Source organism: Takifugu rubripes, chromosome 16, assembly GCF_901000725.2.
Source record: "Takifugu rubripes chromosome 16, fTakRub1.2, whole genome shotgun sequence".
Lineage (NCBI taxonomy): Eukaryota > Metazoa > Chordata > Actinopteri > Tetraodontiformes > Tetraodontidae > Takifugu > Takifugu rubripes.
This window is the reverse complement of record NC_042300.1, coordinates 12,520,139-12,539,083: the sequence shown is the minus strand read 5'-3', so window position 1 is coordinate 12,539,083 and position 18,945 is coordinate 12,520,139. Positions and strand designations below refer to the sequence as shown.

The 18,945-nt window shown below is 49.5% G+C and overlaps 2 protein-coding genes across 15 annotated transcripts; one reads left to right on the top strand and one right to left on the bottom strand.

Moving 5' to 3' along the window:
• Positions 1 to 1,612: 1,612 nt before the first annotated feature.
• On the bottom strand, positions 1,613 to 14,087 carry LOC101062781 (dystrobrevin beta-like). Of its 11 annotated transcripts, none has more exons than XR_003891311.1 (22): positions 13,949 to 14,087; positions 11,026 to 11,081; positions 9,329 to 9,420; positions 9,165 to 9,245; positions 8,881 to 9,094; positions 8,727 to 8,812; positions 8,480 to 8,634; positions 8,266 to 8,365; positions 7,771 to 7,937; positions 7,226 to 7,350; positions 6,396 to 6,467; positions 6,137 to 6,214; positions 5,830 to 5,917; positions 5,684 to 5,763; positions 5,382 to 5,495; positions 4,116 to 4,212; positions 3,914 to 3,934; positions 3,626 to 3,824; positions 3,403 to 3,492; positions 3,201 to 3,325; positions 2,813 to 2,842; positions 1,613 to 2,688 (listed from the first exon to the last, which is right to left on the bottom strand). XR_003891311.1 is itself a non-coding variant. In XM_029849767.1 (22 exons), the coding sequence occupies exons 3-21, from the start codon at positions 9,417 to 9,419 to the stop codon at positions 2,835 to 2,837; spliced, it is 1,914 nt and encodes a 637-aa protein (XP_029705627.1). In that variant the 5' UTR covers position 9,420; positions 11,026 to 11,081; positions 13,949 to 14,087; the 3' UTR covers positions 1,613 to 2,688; positions 2,813 to 2,834. The 11 variants fall into 11 exon arrangements, 3 of the variants coding, with proteins under 3 accessions (XP_029705627.1, XP_029705628.1, XP_029705626.1); XR_003891312.1 differs by having other exon boundaries at positions 2,813 to 2,839; XR_965187.2 differs by having other exon boundaries at positions 3,626 to 3,779.
• On the top strand, positions 14,059 to 17,949 carry LOC101062562 (toll-like receptor 5). Of its 4 annotated transcripts, none has more exons than XM_029849771.1 (4): positions 14,059 to 14,200; positions 14,272 to 14,460; positions 14,658 to 15,569; positions 15,758 to 17,949. In XM_029849771.1, exons 3-4 carry the CDS (start codon positions 15,525 to 15,527, stop codon positions 17,636 to 17,638), a joined length of 1,926 nt encoding a protein of 641 aa, XP_029705631.1. In that variant the 5' UTR covers positions 14,059 to 14,200; positions 14,272 to 14,460; positions 14,658 to 15,524; the 3' UTR covers positions 17,639 to 17,949. The 4 variants fall into 4 exon arrangements, with proteins under 4 accessions (XP_029705631.1, XP_029705630.1, XP_029705629.1 ...); XM_029849770.1 differs by having other exon boundaries at positions 14,272 to 14,484; XM_029849769.1 differs by lacking the exon at positions 14,272 to 14,460 and having other exon boundaries at positions 14,067 to 14,200.
• Positions 17,950 to 18,945: the final 996 nt, after the last annotated feature.

Genomic DNA, 18,945 nt, shown 5'->3' with positions numbered 1-18,945 from the left:
GAAGTATAAATAAATACGTTTATGTATAATATAAATACTACGAAGAGGTATTTAATAGGGACATCCGCGACACATTAAACGTGCGTCAATAGACACATGACTATAAATGCGCATAAAATGTCTTTGTGGTCACAATATTAATGACTACACTGCTTTCATGTAGCCTGAAGAGCAAGAGCATTGTTCGATACGAGCTTTTAATATGATTTATTCTTCATGTGTATGATATTTTAACTGAGGGTTGCGTTCACGTCTCTTAGTAAATATGTATTTTAAAGCCGCGGGTATTTGGGGCAGGAAAGGTTAACGGTGGTGTTAATTAAGAGGCCGACCTTGTTCATATTGGCTCAGTGATTCATCTGACACACTAAGTGGAGCAGAGCCCACGATAAACACAGCATGACCCCCCCCCCCCCCCCCCTCGATGTGTCAATACAGCTGTGCTCACGCCAACCAGCAAATATTCGAGACTGACGCCATGATGCTCTGTAGTTTTCCCTACAGTCTTTAAACGCATCATCTGAAGATAACCTTTGTAAAACAACATTTCTGCTGAAAATACACTTTTAAACTTCTATTCCCGCTCCCATCATGATAAATAGATCCTTTCAGTGTCCAGGGAGGAAGAGCAGGGTGTGATTTAGTGCAGGAGCAAAGATCATCTGTGGACAACAGTTGCTGATGGTGACGAACTAAATGAAGGCGTCACAACAGTCTGACAGGTGCAAGTGTAGACTTTACTCTCCTGTAAATTTAGATTGAATTCACGGACGCTAACTGGATTTTTCTTCTGTTCTTCCACCATCTTTTTCACCGTAACAGCTCATGCGACCAGAGGTAGTTACTAAATAGCACACTGGAATATTTGAACCGTCCCAAAGCAAATGATAAAAAAATCTGAATATCAATCCATCACAACGTGTTTGAAGGTGTACAGACATACTTTCATATTTACAGTTTCACAGATACACTCTCGTGGCTTTGAATTTACATTTTCTACGTATTTAGTGGCGTTGAGCTATGAGGAGCTCTCGCTGCCAGTTTTCGGAGCTATTTTCACATGAGCTACTTTCACATGTTTTTGTCGGGCAGGTTAGTTTTCTGATGGCGCGAGCTGTGACAGGCTGGGACCTGCAGGTGATGTGACACTCGCAGTGAAGGTGGCAGAGGGATTCTGTCCCAAAATTACTGTTCTACTGCATAATTACACATGGTTGTGGGTTCAGATTCATGAAGTGAGTTTTAGAGCTTCATATGTGCACAGGAGCTACAGGAGGTGTGTGTGTGTGTGTGTGATGGGGGTATAAACTGCCAGACACTCTAAATGAGCTCTATTCAGTCTATAAGTTATCACCATTGTCACCTTGACACTCAGGAGTCATGACCTCTGGGGAGGCTCATGGGAAAAGTGAGAACTGTTTATCCATACTAATGAGGACACTAAGTCAGACAGAAAGTGGAAAACATGCGGGACAGCTTTCGTCTGTATTTTTGGACAGGTGCCGGTGTGTTTATTTATAGAAACTAGGCTATTACCAAAAAGCAGACTCATAGGGAGAGATGAACGTAACCGTTGTTTACAGCTCAACATTAAATCACACAGAGTCATTTCTAATGAATTTCTGAGTTGTTTAATATAAGGTTACACCAGGAATGAGACACGGAGGAGAGGGCGCAGCAGGCGCCGCTGTCGCGTCGTGGCGTCGCAGCGAGAAGCAACATGAGGTCAACAGGCAACGTTATTTATTGCAGATGGAAACGGATCAACGCTTTGTCTCACGGCGAGAGCTCCAGGTCGACATCTGCCGATCGGCTTTCAGGACAGATTCATGTCAGGACATGTCTCTCACACACACACACACACACACACACACACACACACACACACACGATTACTTCACATTTGTTTTAAAAAGATGCTTTGCAGGGACGAGGGTAGAATTCCAAAAATAGATCACAGTTCTGGCAAAAATGATAGAAAATAAAAAGGATTTCCTTAATGACTAATTATTTAATGACTGATTAAAACAATCGTCCCCCTAACACACTCACAACTCACGCGTACACACCCAGATGCCGGCTGGATTCTCGCCGCCGTACCGACACTCTCTCGCTGGTTCCACACACGTGAACCGGAGCCGGACTCAGATTAAAGCTTATAGTCTCAGCAGAGTCAGAACACACCACCACAGATCACAACAAATCGAAGCAATAAATACCAAAGCACACAGTGCCCAAACGCTAAACTTGGCGACTCACTTCCCGCCTCCTCTTCCCGGCGTACTAACGTCCTCCTACATCCATCTTGAAATGTTCCCGCGCTGTAACCACACAGCAAGTTTTCCTTACGTCTTTCTTTCCGTGGCGTCCGACTCACATACTCGACCCGTTCACGGCTGATAAATGCAGAGCATGCACACACACACACACACACACGGCTACAGTACAAATCAGTAGGTTTTCAGATCTCTGGTTTCGCTAATTATGATCAAATCAAAGGTAGAACTACAGCATCAAACAAACACAGAAGCACAGCTATGCATCAGTAGTGACCGAGTGGCCATTTGGTGTCCAGCATCACCATTGGTTGTCTGGCAGCGCTACAATTCCCGTCATCTTTCAGTGAATATCCAACGCACTTTAATCCCGCCGCTCGTCTGCTTTGGCTGTGATGAAGCGTCACCCAGCCTGAGGAGCGAAAGGACAGAATCCGAATTTGAGCTCGATTGGAATTTAAAACGTTTGATGCTAAAACATCTAAAAGGGCTCCATTGTTCAGGGAATGCCATTGTGAGGACACTGAAACACTCACTGTTTGGTTGATCTGGGACATTTTATCCTGCTGAAGACAGAGAGAATCTGTTAGAACTCCCAGTTTGGGGACAACACCAACAGTACAAGATATCAGCCGCCTATCTCAAAACTGTAACAGTACGGGGGTTAAATAAGCAGGTTATGTTATTTAGGAATGGTGGGGGGTTAAGAAAGGACACGTGCATCAGAGAGCGTGCGCGTCTAAAGTTTCTAATATGATCCAAAAATGTGTCCCAACTCCGAAGTTCTTTTACTATGATTGGCTGTTGCCCCCAGGACAAAACACATGCAGGTCCATGTGAAGAGTGCAGCATTATTATTAGCAATAATGAAAATAGAGCTAAAAGAACCCAGCGCAGGTTAAACACCGAGTGTTCTAATCTCACGTTGGTCTGATAATCAACAACCAGTTATGGAGACGATCAGCAGGAAAATGTAGGACGACACTGAGAGGTTGCTTCACCTCGGTCCTTCCCGTTCAGCAGTCTCTCCTCTTCCTCCCGGACTTCATCTGGACACAAATGAAAGATTTACCCCCAAAACTGAAATCAAGTGGATGGTGAAAGAGTACGGAATGGTAGCATTTACCAGAGTGGAGCTCTTTAACCAGAGAGGACACGGTGTTGGTGATGGAGTCAGCTGCCACCAGGAGGTCGTTCCTCAAGTTCCTTCTGGGACCTGAGAACAGGAAATGGGACCAAAAGAAACCCACTTATTCTATAGATGTGTCCGTTTCTGAAGCTCTTTACGAATTCTCTAAAAGAAACCAGCTCTGGATGAAGCTGCACACGATTCTTTCCTTGATTCTCACCTTGAGAAAAGGCTTCCTGAACGTCGCCGCCCACCCCGGCGAGGGAATCCTGAGGAGGGTACGCGTGAGCGTGTGGAGATGCAGCACCTACAGAGCGGAGGCTCGATGGGCTCGGTCGAGAGGGGGAGGCGTGAGAGGACCCAGCTGCCTGAGCCTGAGAGACCACAGCAGAACTTTCAGAAACATCTGATGGCTTTGACTGCAGAAAACACGGTTAAAACGGCCATTTTTCACATCTGAACCGCTGAAACTCGCACTGAAAGTCCAGCATAGCGGAGGGGGACTTACTGCCTGCCGCTGCTCCTCATCCTACAGGACCACAGCAAGGGCAGAAACAGAGGGAAAGGAAAAGGATGGAAAGGGAGAAGTCAGGCACAGTCAGAGGTGAGACTAAGGCTGAACCAGTGGAGGGGACAGACACAGGCGGCAGTGGGAGGGACAGATCTCCACCCAAGCAGCCGAAGAACAGCGGCCCTGTGGCGTTCATCACCTTCAGAAGCTTCATCAGTCCTTCCAGCTGCACCATCAGCTCCCTCCTGCTCTCCTGCAGGGACGACATCCTCTGCTCCAGCTCATCTTTTCTCTGCCTGCAAGACACATTCAGCCTCTCTGTTAGCGTGCAAACAAAGAAAGGGGTCAAAGAGATCAAACTCCTCCAAACCACACGAACAGGACACCTGAAAACAGCGTTAACCAGACAAATCCAATAGATTGGTGTTCCTGTGCAAGGGGCAAAGGGGAAGAATTCCCTGTCAACACGCTCTCGCTCTCTCTCCCCATGTGAGAAAGAAATAAACCCCAGTTGAGAAAACAGCACTTGCACAGACAAGCCCTCTATTTACCCAAATATGAACTCCACGAACCAGATGGAGACTTGCTGGATCAATACACCAGCGCCTCTAATCACCACTAATGGAACCAGACTGTGATGTGGAACCAGGGATGATTGGAAGGTAAATATAATCAATTAAACTCAGAAAACTTTGATTATGTTTCAGTGAAGATGGGGGGTGGACATTTAAATGTTAAAGACCCAGAGGAAGGACCATAAATTCCTGCAGGCAACAAAAGTAAAAAATAAAAATAAACCTTGAGGCATATGTCCCGACCCAAAGGCAGCAGCTACATCTTTCATGTACGCCACAGATTAAAAAGGGCATAAACAAGCAAATAAAAACATCGAGTCACACATTATCTTCAGGTTTTGGTGACAAAATCAGCAACGATGGAACTGGAGAGCTCCAGAGACACCGATGGATGGACTGGATCGATCACTTGAACCAATTTAGAAGCAAACGTGGGCAGATTGACAACATTGGACTCTGGCGCCCCCTGGCGATAAAACAAAAAAATACGACTCCTGGATGAACACGCTGGAAGAGGACCATAAAAATACAGTTTTAACATAAGGAAATCAAAGCTGCTGCATCAAAAGCCCCCCTAATCATTGCTGCAGCTTCCCTCTCTACACATGAACCAAGTCTCTCTTCTGTTTATTAAAGTTTCCCTTCGGAAAAATCTTGCGTTGGAAGGGATTTTGGTGTTGAATTTTCACAAAATCTACAATCTGTCACCGCCATCTGCTGTACAGCGCTCTCCCTCTGTGCAGCAGAACAACACCGCCGTTCTGCTGCCAAATGACACTGTGACACACAACGCAGCAGAGCCGAGGACAAACTTGTTTACGGATATCAGGTCTGCGGCGGGCGATCTGGAATTTTGCTCGGTGGGAACGAGCAGAGGAGAACGTGTTTACCTGAGCAAGCGAAGTTCAGCCAGCAGCGTCGGGTTGGTGCTGCCCTTCTCCGGGCTAGCTTGGCACGCGGCCTCGTGCTCCGTGCGCAGACGCTTGATCTCTGCCAAGATCTCTCTGGGAAATGACAAACGTACTCGTCATTGTTGCGGCGGAGGCCACAAAGCATGAACGCACGGCTCCCAAAAGGCTTTGACGGACTTTCAAACGTCGTGGAATATAGCGCGAGTGTGTCCGCTGCTGCTGAATCTCTAACCAAGCTCCATTTTCTGCCCGACGTGACGACGCAACGATGAGATTTCTACCTGTTTTTACGCTCCAGCTGAGCGATGAGCTCCCGCTTCTGCTTGTTCACATCAAAGTTGATGCTCCGGTTTGGTATCACCTGGAAAACGTTTGGCTTTAGTTAACGCAGGTTAACTGTGCGGCAGGAATCCTCCTCTTGACTCACCCCTGAGCCTTCGGTCTCGGCCAGCCTGGAGGTGTAGCGGGCGATCAGCTTGTGCTCCTCGTCCTGCCTGTTGTGCTCGTCCACAGCGCTGATACACACAGAGGAAACGGCAGCGTCACAGCAGCGCCGCGAGGAGACGACACTTGCGTATGTAGCCGTGGGAATAATGGCGGTGGCAAAGCTAAAGGGGGGTCAATGCAGCCGATGGATGACCTTCCCCGGGTCAGTGAGCAGATTACCAGTCACCCATTATCAACAGCCTGTCAGTGCTGATGCCCCACCACTGAAGATACCCAACCGCTCCTACCATGGCGTGCTCTGGAGGCGATCCACATAGGCTGCGATCAGAGCGTGCTCCTCGCTGGCACGCGGGGCGGCTGCCACACTGAGAAGGAGAACATCAGAGCGCGTTGGCAAACATTGTCGTTTCTTACTCGGCCACGTCGCTTCCCTAATAACAGATTACGTAAAATCCTCGAAGCAGAGGAGAGATGAGCTCATGTTGGCGTCAGGGAGCCCCAACAAACCACAGGCCTTCTCCTTCCTTCTGCTGGGACAGAATTTACCTCTTGGAGGACTCAGGGGCTGGTGAGGACAGCAACATGGTCTCATTGACGTTCCTAATAGGCCGAGAGGGACTGGACCACACACACACACACACACACACACACACACACACACACAGGCAGCCATGTTATCCATAATATAAGGACAAGACAACACACAAAGCTCTGCCTATCAGAGAGCCAACATTCTTTCAGGCGCACACACACACACACACACACACATGCGTGCGCAGTAGCAGTGTCACATGCTTTTGAGTGTAATCACTCAGTAGTTTTACTAGTCTGAACAAATACAGGCACGGCAGGGAAGTAAAGGAAGGCAACGCGGCGAGCTGAGAGCAGGGTTTTAAAGCGGATCGCGTGACGGCGTCGCTAGCAGCGATACTCACGGGCGCTACGTGCAGCCTCTGTGTGCAGCCCTGAATAACATGCATGTGCTGGCGTTTCCAGGTCGGTATTGACCAGGTTGGAAATCAAACGACGCACAAAAAGAGGCGGAGCGACCGCAGTGGAGGTGGGACTAACTGACACATGCAGAAAGCAACCGAGCAGCACCTGTCAATCATTTGCTCATATTATTCATTAACTTCTGGAAAGTCCGACAAGTGCAAACACTGCGATACAGCTTGGGAATCAGCACTACGTCTATGTTTACGTGACGCATCACTGTTGCTCCGTTAGAGGAATAGTGTCACACTAATGGCACCATTAGTGGAAAACCGCTAAATAAAGCTGCTTTTACTTTATTCCACTCTTTAAAGTGGACGTTTGATAAGGTCACATTACAACATTCTGACTAGTTGGTTTCCAATAGTAATCTTTGGTCTTACACAATGTTGGCAAGGTTCAGGGTCCTCTCGGGTTCCTCTGGGTAGACAGGATGTGAGGGGTTCCTGGAGGACACACAGCCCAGAGTCCTGCCGAGGGCCCGACCCAGTTTTGCTGCAGGTGACTTCTAAACACACACAGAGAAACCAAAACCTCCGATGAAACTCTAAAAATGAAACTGTTGCTGGTTGGCTCAACATGGCTTCCTGGTTTTGCTGCAACACTGATTCTTACAGTCATTTTCTATAACCCTCCCATCTCAATGACCTTGGATTTCACAGCCCTGAACACAACTGTCTGACTGGCTGCCGGCGTGTCCTCCCCAGGTTCTCCTGCAGACGTGCGTCTGGGGGTCAGGTGACCTCACTACTCTGGTGTGAATGAGAGCGATGGTTGTTTGTCTCTTATTTTGTCTAAGGCGACTTGTCCAGCTGTACCTGAAGGCAGCGCCAGCCCTTCTTAGTGCTGAAAACGTACTTAAATAAATGAGGACGGAATAGGACTCCTATAATAACCGATCACAGCATGCATGCACACGTGCACTCACCCAGGATGAGTGCTCCTTCATCTGATGCTGGTTGCTATGAGAGCCGCTAGCGTTGCCGCGCCAGAAGCAGTTCTGGCAGAGCTGATAACCCCGGCAACGGAGGCAGCGATACCGGAAGCCGGTCATCCCGTTGGTGCGGCAGTAAGAGCAGGAGACGGGATGGAAGACTGGCGGAGAGGCAGCAGAGACAGAACCGGTCAGCAGCACCACGGGTCCAATTCAATGTAACAAGAGAGAGAAACTTCTAAAGTCTAATCAGGCCCACGCTGTGTGAGTGGGAGTGGGTGTTCTAGGACCTGCTACATTCTGAGGACAAAATCTGCATTTTACTAGCAAAGTGAGGACATTTTGACTGGTCCTCACAAACTTCAAAGGACTGTTTGAGGGTTAAGGGCGTGGTTTTAATGTTGGGGTTAGAATTGGGTTTAGGTCAGGGAGCTGGGGGAGGCCTCACAAAGATAGTAGAAGTAACAGGATAGGTGTGTGTGTGTGTACCATGCTCTACACTAGCGAGACGGTGAATGAGAGGCAGCCAGACAAGACACTGCGGAGGATCTTCAAGGATGTCCAGGAACATGTTGACGTTCACTCTCTTCTACATAAGAGACAGAAATCTCAATAAAACTGGAAATAGGTCTCATTTTCCCCCCGATTCTCACTAATGTCCTCAGTAAGTCCGGGGTGAAGACGGCAGACGGCAGAGGGGTACCTGCTGGGGAAAGCACGGCCTGGTTAAGGCGTGCGCGTAGCCGAACGACGGCCCTTCGTACACGGCGGTGGGCAGCTTGAGCGCCTCTCTTAGAAACGCCTCGAACCTGGACTGAACCAGCACGCCGCGGGAGTCGGACACCTGAGAAAACACATCTTCACAGGCAACGCACGAGTCAGTTCCTTCAGATCGTTGGAGCACCTGCTACATCTGGGCTCTGCTGCCGCTTCAAGCTAAACACACTCACAGCGGAGTTTGTCCACCAGCTTCCCGCCGCACAGCGTGGCCAGCATGGCCTTCACCGACAGCGCCGCCAGGCGGCTGTCCGGCTCACTGCAACAAACGCAACAATGGCTGAAACAGAACAAACCCGGTTTAGCCGCTCTGAACGCCACGGTTACCTGTCGACGGCAGCCAGGAGGAACTGAACCAGCAGGGCGGCGCTCTCTCTGGGGTCGATGGTGTGTGTGGTCGGCAGGCGCTTGCTGAGCTGGTTAAAGAGGGAGAACGCCAGGTTCTCCAGCCTGGTGGTGGAGATGATGGCGTCCAGCTCGATGGCGTTCAGCCCGGCGTCTCGGATGGCCTCGATCACGTTGTAGATGTCGATCAGGTGTACTGGGCGGAGACGCAGCGTCAGTCAGGTCAGGCCGTCTCCACGCTTGTGGGTCGGGTCGGGTTTACTCACAGTTGCATCTCTTCTGAACGAATCTGAGTTTACAGGCCGTCCGATACGACGACAGACAGATGGCGTCGAAGTCCTGCTCGCCTGTCATCAGCGACACACACCTCATAAAGCCCCCACCACACACAGACCCCCCCCCCCACACACACACACAGGTTATCACTCACCGAGCTCCACGAAGAGCTGCCTGCCCTCCGCCCCCACCGACGCTGGGATGCCCCTCCCTCGGTCTCGCTGCCCCCCCTCCGCCATCACCATCCTGCAGGTCAGAGTTCAGAGTTGATTAATCAGCTGTTCTCTCTCTCCAGGGTGGAAACCCGGATGTCTGCGAGCGTTCTGAGGAAGCTCAGGGCCTCCAGAGGACGCCGCCGGTGTGTAAAGGAAGACTTTAATGAGAGCAGCTGATGAAACCTGACCGGGGGGGCGGAATTTAGACAACAAGGCAACAGAGAGACAGAGGAGGGGTGAAGGAAGAAAGAAAGAAAGAAAGAAAGAAAGAAAGAAAGAAAGAAAGAAAGAAAGAAAGAAACTTTCTGTCAGGTGACGGATTATGACAGAATTTCAGATTAGTCACCATGGCAACCTCTTCAGTATGACACCCTACAAAACTGAAACAGCAATACAGATGCACAACCCCCCCCCCCCACACACACACACCCACCCACCCACACACCCTTGTACTTCTATTTAGGGACTCTCACAGACATACTACATTTCCCAGCTCCCCACCCAACTAATCCCTAACCTAAATCCAGTTCTAACCTTGTCCTCAAAACTAGTTCTTAGGCCTCAAACATTTATCTGTAGTTGTGAGGACCAGCCAAAATGTCCTCACTTTGCCTGCAGAATGTCGACAGTTGGAGTATTGGGAGTATTTGAGTACTCATTACGAAGCAAGTACCAGAAAAACACACACATATACAGTACACCCCGAGGCACGCACGCACGCACGCACACACACACACACACACACACGCACACGCACGCACACACACACACACACACACACACATTCCTGAGAGGATTTAGAAGCTTCCCTTTAGAAGCCTTCATGCTTCATTGAGACAAAACAGCAAAAGATGGATTCTTCCTTTTACTCTCTCTCTCACACACACACACACACACACACACACACACACACACACACACACACACACACACACATGCAGGGACACGCTCTCTCACAATGTCCTTAATGTTAAAAATGTGTTGACCTCTGACACAGATCTAAACTGTATAAAAACCTAAATTATAGTGTTATAATAATAATAATGTTGCAATCACAATAAATGTAATTGCTATTTTAAAAGCTTTAAATGTCAGATTAAGGACAGTTTTTGCTGTAACGGTGATGAAGCAGCAGTGGACCCCCCACGGGGCGCAGCTTTATTTGGCTGTCGTGTCTGTGCATCTGTCTGTGTCTGTTTGTCGGTTGGTGGCTGACACGGAGGAACATTTGCTCTGTGACACACGCTTCCAATTTTAGCTCGAAAAGCTTTGAAGCTACATACTAAGATATAATTACCGGCCCCGTAATTATCTCAAACTACAGCGTCTCAGAGGCAGAAACTACTTGCTGCTGTTGACCCACACACAACAAACAGGAAGTAGCTTTTTCAACTCATTAGGATTTCGGTCCAGCTTTAATTCCAACAGTTATTACAACAGTAATAGCAAATAGGGGTTTGAAAGTGATCTAACTTTACACGTGGACCCTCTTCCTATCCATAATCATCTATGTGCCTCTTCAAAAGCTCGTTTGTCCCGGTCTTATTGGAAAAATAAATGTGATATCTTGTGGATGGATCCCATCTGTGTGTTACTGGCAGCACAGCCCTTCGGTGCAAAGGGTGCAGGGTCGTACCTCTCTGTGTCGGGGGGGTCACACAGGACAGAGGAGCCTCAATCTGGGACGTCTGCCTGAGAGACAGAGAAGGAAAAACACGGTCACTCAATGTCTGCAGACCATAATATTTGGTGTTACGCAAGACCCTGCTAAATCAAGGCTAAAGCAGGTTTCAGAAAGGTTTCACTTTCAGTTTCCAGAATTTAACGGTGTGGTGTTGCGCTCGCTTCCGTTTACAGCAGAGCCCAAAGTCCTCTTCGCACCGGCCTGTTTATGGCTGAACTTTGACCTGTTGCTGCAATGTGGCTGCATAACGTGCACAAAACTGCCAAATCCAAGAGTTCTGGTGCATAACGTGCACAACACTGCCAAATCCAAGAGTTCTGGTGCATAACGGCACCTTCAGAACCGGACGTGTGTTTGGACGCCTGGAAATGAGCGACGCTTTAATGTGTGCGAGCACGGTTATCGTGGAAGGAGAAAGGAGATGTTTACGTTCAGGCGTATGCAGAAGTGCTGACCGTGCGCGTGCTGTCGTGCACGTGCGGCATCAGCAAAGACCACCCAACCACAGCACCTGTTCCTGAAGCACTCGGGCACAAACACGCGAAGCTGCGCCTCCACACGGCGCCGTTGACGCCACGATAAAGGCTCTGGCCATGGAAAAGGGTCCGGAAAATAATCCCGATCACTTCCACAAACACTCCCCCCTCACGCTCACCCGGCCCTCGCCACCTGCGCGCTCAACTCACCGCAGTTTTCTGAGCGACTCCGCTAAGTTCAACGGCACAAGACAAGTGCGCACAGCAGCACCAAAACAGCAGCAGGCGTCAGGCAGGCGAGGTCGTCCTAAAGAGGGGTAAAGGGGTGTTTACCACCCTCTGCAAACGCACGCCACATGACCCTGTTGCCATGTGCAGCTGCCTGCTTCTCTCAGCAGCTGCCCTGACAGGACCTACCTCATCTGTCCACCGGGGGGCCGACACGTACATGCAGAACGATATGGTGCAGAACGTTATGGTGCAGCCGTGGGCAAAGGACGGGCGTGACCCCGGGGTGGTTCCCAGAGGACGGGCGTGACCCCGGGGTGGTTCCCAGAGGACGGGCGTGACCCCGGGGTTGTGCCCAGGCAGCATCGACACGTCTCTGAGCATCATAGAGGTTTTTAGACGGTTGAAGACGTTGTTGAAACTGTCCTCTTTAATATCAACACAAGCACCAGGAAGGATTGGAGATTTTAGGAGGTTTCACAATCCTGAATCTGACTTTAAAGGGTTAACAAGCTAGAAAGGGACTGATGTTGCAAAAAGAGCATGTGAAGAAGAATCGACTTCCTCGTTCTGGGTGAAAACTTTGTAAATGTGCGGCTCACACATTTTAGCTTTTTATGCCGCTGCTAACATAAAACATCATAAATATCTCAAAGTAGGAGAAAAGCAAAGACAAGTGTCTGAAACGTGGGGGGGCACAAACCAAGCGGAGGAACATTTACGCCGCTGCAACAACCACAGATGGAGGCGAAGCGCTGCAGACGCCTCAGCACGGAAACGGAGAGAATCAGACGGTGACAGACAGGAAGAGGGGGAGGAAAACAGGTGAAAGTTGTTTCTACTGAAATGTAAACCCAAAATACCTGTTCATCTCTGGCCCGGCAGACAGGGAGAACCCGTCTGATAGAGCCACGCTGGCTGAGTGGCACCAACACACTGGGACCTGGCACAGGTGGCGATCAGCACACCGACGCTTTAACCCCCCCAAAATGATCTAAAATGATCTAAAATGAAGGCTGCAGCAGGGTGGCTGCACTGATCCCAGGTTTCCGCTCCTCTGCTATTATCTTCCCACACACGTGGAGACGGCAACACAATCAGCAACGCTGGAGATCAGCTCAAACTCCTGCGTGCCGACGTGAAATCTGGCGTCACGGAAGCAGAAGGAATCCGTTTGGATAAGACGGCCGTCGGCGTGAAACCTCGGGGGATGTTTGAGGAGACGGAAAAATACGTTGAAGGAGGAGAAAGAGAAAGAGCAGCAGAGGCTCCGGTGGCAAATGATGCAAAGGTTGTTGGCTTCGTCCCACACTTGCATCTTAGTGCTGAATTAAGACCAGTGTGAACATACTGGTCACCAGTTCAATCAATTCAATACAAGAAAAACAATCCAGGAAAAACTGCCCTTTAACAGGAAGAACCCTTGATCAGGCCCAGGCCCTGGGGGACCCTCCTGCTGATGGGCAGATGGGTAAAGATGGACTGGAATAGGTTTCTACAGTGCTGAACATACTGATCTAGAACATGTTCTCAAATATCTGCAGACAGCAGCTAAAATAATCCCAGTTAACTTTTTACCCTGTGAAAGGTGCTTAAAGTGACGGTGATCAGCCTTTTGACAGGTTCATGATGCCTCGGTGAATCAGGCTTATTATGGTATGTATCCGTTGTGTCCTGATTGTGTTTGAAACCCACATTAATGTTCGGGATAACGGTACCGATTTCACCGTCGACTATTAAAGTTTCCCCAAAAGTGCAACTTTATATTCCGCAGAGTCTGAAACAGGAACTGCAGATTTCTGAACAGAATTTGGTTCCGCTTATTGAGGGGGGACCGACTCCGTTCGGGTCGTTCGTGGGCAGAAGCTGCGTTCCGAACCCACCGGTCCAGCTCAGGGCACCGACATGTAACAGCCCGGACCTCCGGAGCCCGGAGCCGAAGCTGGTCCGACCTGCTCTCACGTTTCTGAGAAGCTGCGCGACATCCGAGCGGCCATGTTGCAGAAAAGTTGAACTCCCTCTTCACCTTGTTCGGCACCAGCAACGTGCTCCTTCCGCTCCAAACGCGCAACGGTCGACGCCGAAACCTAAAAAAGCTGAAAACTCGGCTGGAATAAAAGCTAAAGCCGAGTCTCTGGCGGCTCCATTGACGGGGGGAAAGTTGTACTCACCGGGCAGGTATCGGAACACTTCCAGGTCCCCGCTCCCCGACACGCGCTTTCTCCGGCTTTGGCGGCTTCTTGGGTTCGGATGGTTCGGCTCCCGGTGCCGTTATTCCCCCCTGAACCCGGGCATGGTTCTCACCCTCCGTGCTGCAGCTGAAGGGTACTATTTTTGACCGGAGACACTCCTCTCCGGAGCCGCGTCCTGCCCCCTCCCCAGCGGTCAGCGCAGCCCACGCAACACCGCCAAAACGCACGCACGTATGCACTTTCCATTTATTATCATCCACTATTCATTTTAAATCCATAACTTTGGCCTTCTGGGGCTTCAGGTTCGCCCCCCCCCCTCCAGCGGAATTCCCAGTTTTCCCGCTCAGCTGCATCACCAGGAATGTCCCATCGAGTCAGAAGCTTGTGGGTCTCCGTCCAAACGTCTCCAATAACCACTGAAGCCCTTAATTAGGCTTCATCCCTGTAAACTGTTGTTATCAGCACCCGACACCACCGACACACTCAGGACTGTAAGAAACACCGAGGATAAATGTGTAATAATAATAATTCTCTACCACCAAGGCGTGAATCATAATTTAATGGCTTTTCTTTTACAGTTTGATTAAAACACTGATGTTTGATTGTGTGTGTGTGTCTGTGTGTCTGTGTGTCTGTGTGTGTGTGTGTGTGTGTGTGTGTGTGTGTGTGTGTGTGTCTGATCACACAGGTCTGGTGAATTTCACAACCTCTGCTGAGTTGAGGGGGACAGGTGGCGCCTATATAAGATGGTGCCACTGTTCAGAGGTCATTTCTCCCTGTTGGTTTCAGGATCTCCTGGGATCCCCTTGGATCTCCTGGGATCATGTGGGAATCTGCTCAGCAACGGTGGAGACTGTGGCAGCCTGATGAGGAGAAGAACTCGTGGAAAACTACAGAAAAATGCACCTCGCTGGTTCAATTGAGGAGCATTTGTACATGAAGCAAATTCACACACACACACACACACACACACACATCTCTTCTCCTTTGGTACATATTGTGCAACAATGTCACCAAAAGCCACAAAATCACAGAACTGTTTGTTCAAATGCATGTTTGCAGCTTTATTTAAAAATGAGTCATTACAATAACACCAGTTAATGTTATTGTTAATCACCAGTTAATGTGAACACTGTATACAATAAATATAATATAATAAACACTGTAAACACTCAGCAGTTCATGTGCAATAAAAGCTTCTAAACAGGAAAAATCCAAATTCAAGTGTCAACATAAAGGGTCCCTTTACACGACTTTAATCTTCTCCATTTTTTGTTGCACATTAGGGGTAAAACCAAGAACACAGATGAATCCAGTGTTATAAAAACTAGAATTTCATGATTTTGCATAATAACAGAGGTTGGGATTCAGCGGTGCTTCCCTAAATATCGTAAATGTGGCAGAAACTTTCAAAATGAAAAAAGTGTTGAAGGGAAATCCCCCCGTGCTTCATGTTTGCACTGCAGCGGCTGACGTCAGCAGTCGGAGATAAAAAAGGCCCGAGAAGCAAATCTGGAGCGACTTCCGTTGTGGATCGGCACCTGAAAACAGGAACATGTGGCTGCTTGCTCCGGCTTCCCTCGTCTGTGTGTTACTGCAGGTAAAAAACGCTGAATCGGTGTTTTTAAAAGAGAAGGTTTCTGCTAAAACCCCTTTAAAAGGCTGCGGCGTTCCTGCAGAACGTTTGAAACTGACCTAAGGAGAAGTTTTAAGGGTTTCAGGGGTCTTTTTTACCGTCGAGCATCAAGTGTTGAAAACAACTGACTGACTGTAGGTTTCCTCCTGCAGCTTCCAGGTGCCTTCCCATCATGCCTCAGTCTGGGCTCCGCAGCATTGTGCTCCTCCAGGAGCCTCGACAGGGTTCCTCCTCTGCCCCCACACGTCACCCACCTCTACCTGGAGATGAACCGCATCGCCGAGATCAACTCCTCCTCCCTCTCGGGGCTGGAGCAGCTCCAGGTGCTGGACCTCGGGAGCCAAATGGTCCCGCTGGTGATCAGGAACGAGGCCTTCAGCAGACTGAGGCACCTGAGGAGCCTGGTGCTGGGCTTCAACAGGGGCCTGCAGCTGGAGCCGAGGGCCTTCGTGGGCCTGTCACGTGTGAAGGTTCTGCATCTCGATTACTGCTCGCTCAACGACTCCATACTGACGGAGAACTTCCTGGAGCCGCTGGCCTCCTTAGAGACTCTGAACCTCTTTGGCAACAAGATAAAGAGAATACGGCCGTCGGCGTTCTTTGCAAACATGACCAAACTGAAATTTATCAATCTGAAGCTGAACAGCATCGACAGAATATGTGAGCCAGACCTGGAGAGTTTCCAAGGGAAGCACTTTGGGGCTCTGGACGTGAGCTCTGCCAGGTTCTTGGGCCTGTCAAGCAAAGGTTTTGACTGGAAGACCTGCGGGAACCCTTTTAAAGGGATGTCCTTTCACACCCTGGACCTGTCCCACAACGGCTTCAACGCTGCTAAATCACAGCAGTTCTTCAGAGCGGTGCAGGGCACCAAGATCTCCCACCTGAAGCTGGCAGGATACCAGGGGAAGGGCTTTTCCTTCAACAACCTGCCTGACCCCGACAGCAGCACTTTCGAGGGCTTGAGGAACAGCTCGGTCCTCACTTTAGATCTGTCCCAGGGCAGGATATTTGCGCTGAGACAGGGGGTTTTCAGTTGGCTCACAGTTGCCACAATCATCGATGTTTCCCAAAACAGGGTGAATCAGATTCACAGGAACGCCTTTGAGGGTCTGGAGGGACGTTTAAAAATGCTCAATCTGTCGCACAACCTGTTGGGAGAAGTCTATTCTCACACCTTCGCCTCGCTGACCCACCTGAAGGTCTTAGATCTCTCCCACAACCACATCGGAGTGCTGGGATACGGCTCCTTCAGAGGACTCCCCAACCTGGAGGCTTTGTTTCTGACGGGGAACTCTCTGTCGAGGCTTGGCTTCCCCTCGCCTCTTCCCAAGCTGCAGTACCTTCATCTCAGGGACAACAAGCTGTCGTCAGCGAGCAGTCTCGCCCAGTTTGCGTGGAACATTAAGTATCTCAACATCAAGGAGAACCATCTGACGAACCTGGAGGACGTTCACGTCTTTCTGGACCAGCTGAGAGAGCTCCAGATTCTGCTCTATGGTGGGAACACGGTCAGATGGTGCACCCTCAGCCAGAACGGTTCTGCAGCCGTCTGGAATAAATTACAGGTCCTCGATCTCCACGGCAGCTCCCTGCAGGCCGTTTGGGCTCAAGGACAATGTCTGAATCTGTTTGACGGCCTGGGACACGTAGCCGATCTCAACCTGAGCTCCAACCAGCTGCAGTCGCTTCCTCAGGGCGTTTTCCAGGGCCTCGCCTCGGTGGTAACGATGGACCTCTCGTCTAATGCCCTGACGTATCTCCAGCCTGACGTCCTTCCCCACAGCCTCAGAAAGCTGTACCTGTCCAACAACTTCATAGCCGCCCCCGACCCCGCGGCGTTCCGCTCCCTCAGCCACCTCGACCTCAGTTCAAACCGCTTTCACTGCACCCGGAACCTGAGGGGCTTCCTGACCTGGCTGAACCAGACCGAGGTCACGTTCCTCAGCCCCGTACACAAGCTCAGGTGTGAATTTCCACTTGGTTGGTACAAAGTTCCTCTGCTGGAGTACGCCGCTCAGTTTGCACAGCAATAATCGTGCACGGCTGATATATTTATGGCATTAGAAAAGCACCAATAAAGGATTTGGTTGTTGCAACATGGGGCTTTCTTCTGAGCTTTCCCAGGGATCATGTGAGAATGATGAAGATGTGTTGGAAAATGTTTACATTCCAGTGTGGACAAATGAAATATCAGGTGTTGCAAAGGTGTTAAATCAAATCTAACTGTTGTTGTGGAATTTTAATAAATGAGAAATGACTGTAAATCATTGTTACCCGGCGGAGATGTTGATTTTGTAGAACATTTAATTGTATGGCTATTAAAGTTCTAAAATCCTTTGTCTGGCAGATTCTGCATTATATTTTTCCAACAGCAGGTGGCAGCATCGCCCAATTGTTGAGACAAGACGCCAAAGTCCTGGTTGGAAAGCACCCGTGCGTGAGCGCGCACGCGCGACCTTTATTTGGAGAATGTGGCTCTTTCTCTATCCAGGAAATGGGATGAAACCACTGTTTTGGGGTTTTATCATGGGGAAAAGACAATGAGTTGAAATATTCACCATTATGGCACCAAGAAGCGAGAGCGTGACTGAGTGATGCCAGACGCACGTGCGTCCCCCTGGAGACCTGCTTTTATTTTTAGATCGTGGCATTAATGTTGCATGTTCGGCTCCAATAAAGCCAGTTCGACTCAGTATAATCAAGGCTTTCACACACACACACACACACACGCACACAGATTCCTAATGCAGCAGGTTTATGACTGTTTTTATTATTCATTTTTTGGGCCAGTCAAACATGAGCTCGACTCTTAAATGTTACATACATACATTTAAATACACCAAACCCTCATCCAGCTTCCATTTACGGGCTGGTTACCATGGAAACAGAGTCTGAGGGCCCAATCCGCTGCTTCCCGAGTCATTCCTCTCCTTGTCTATGCATCCATCCATCCAGCCGCCCCCCTCCCCCTCTTTCAGCGCCGTCCTCCCTTCTCCCCCCACAGCCTCTCACACACACACGTGTGTTGTTTCACGCTCCCGACGGTAACACAGAGGATTCTGCTGAACATGACAGACGCTCGCAGGCAACGCTGGCTGGTCGCTGTTCCTCAACTGTTTCACCCAGTTGTGATCATCCCTCCCTCCACATCTGCCTGATTCAGCAACATCTGCAGGCAGTGGGGATGAATGTCGAGGACTGTGGGCAAATTAATGAGCACATAGCACATAAACATTTTAAATACTTGCTGATTTTTCTACCAGACTTCTTATTTATCCTTCAATAATCATTTTTCTTCAAATGAAAAGCACCATTAAAGATGGCCTGGGACTGTTTAACT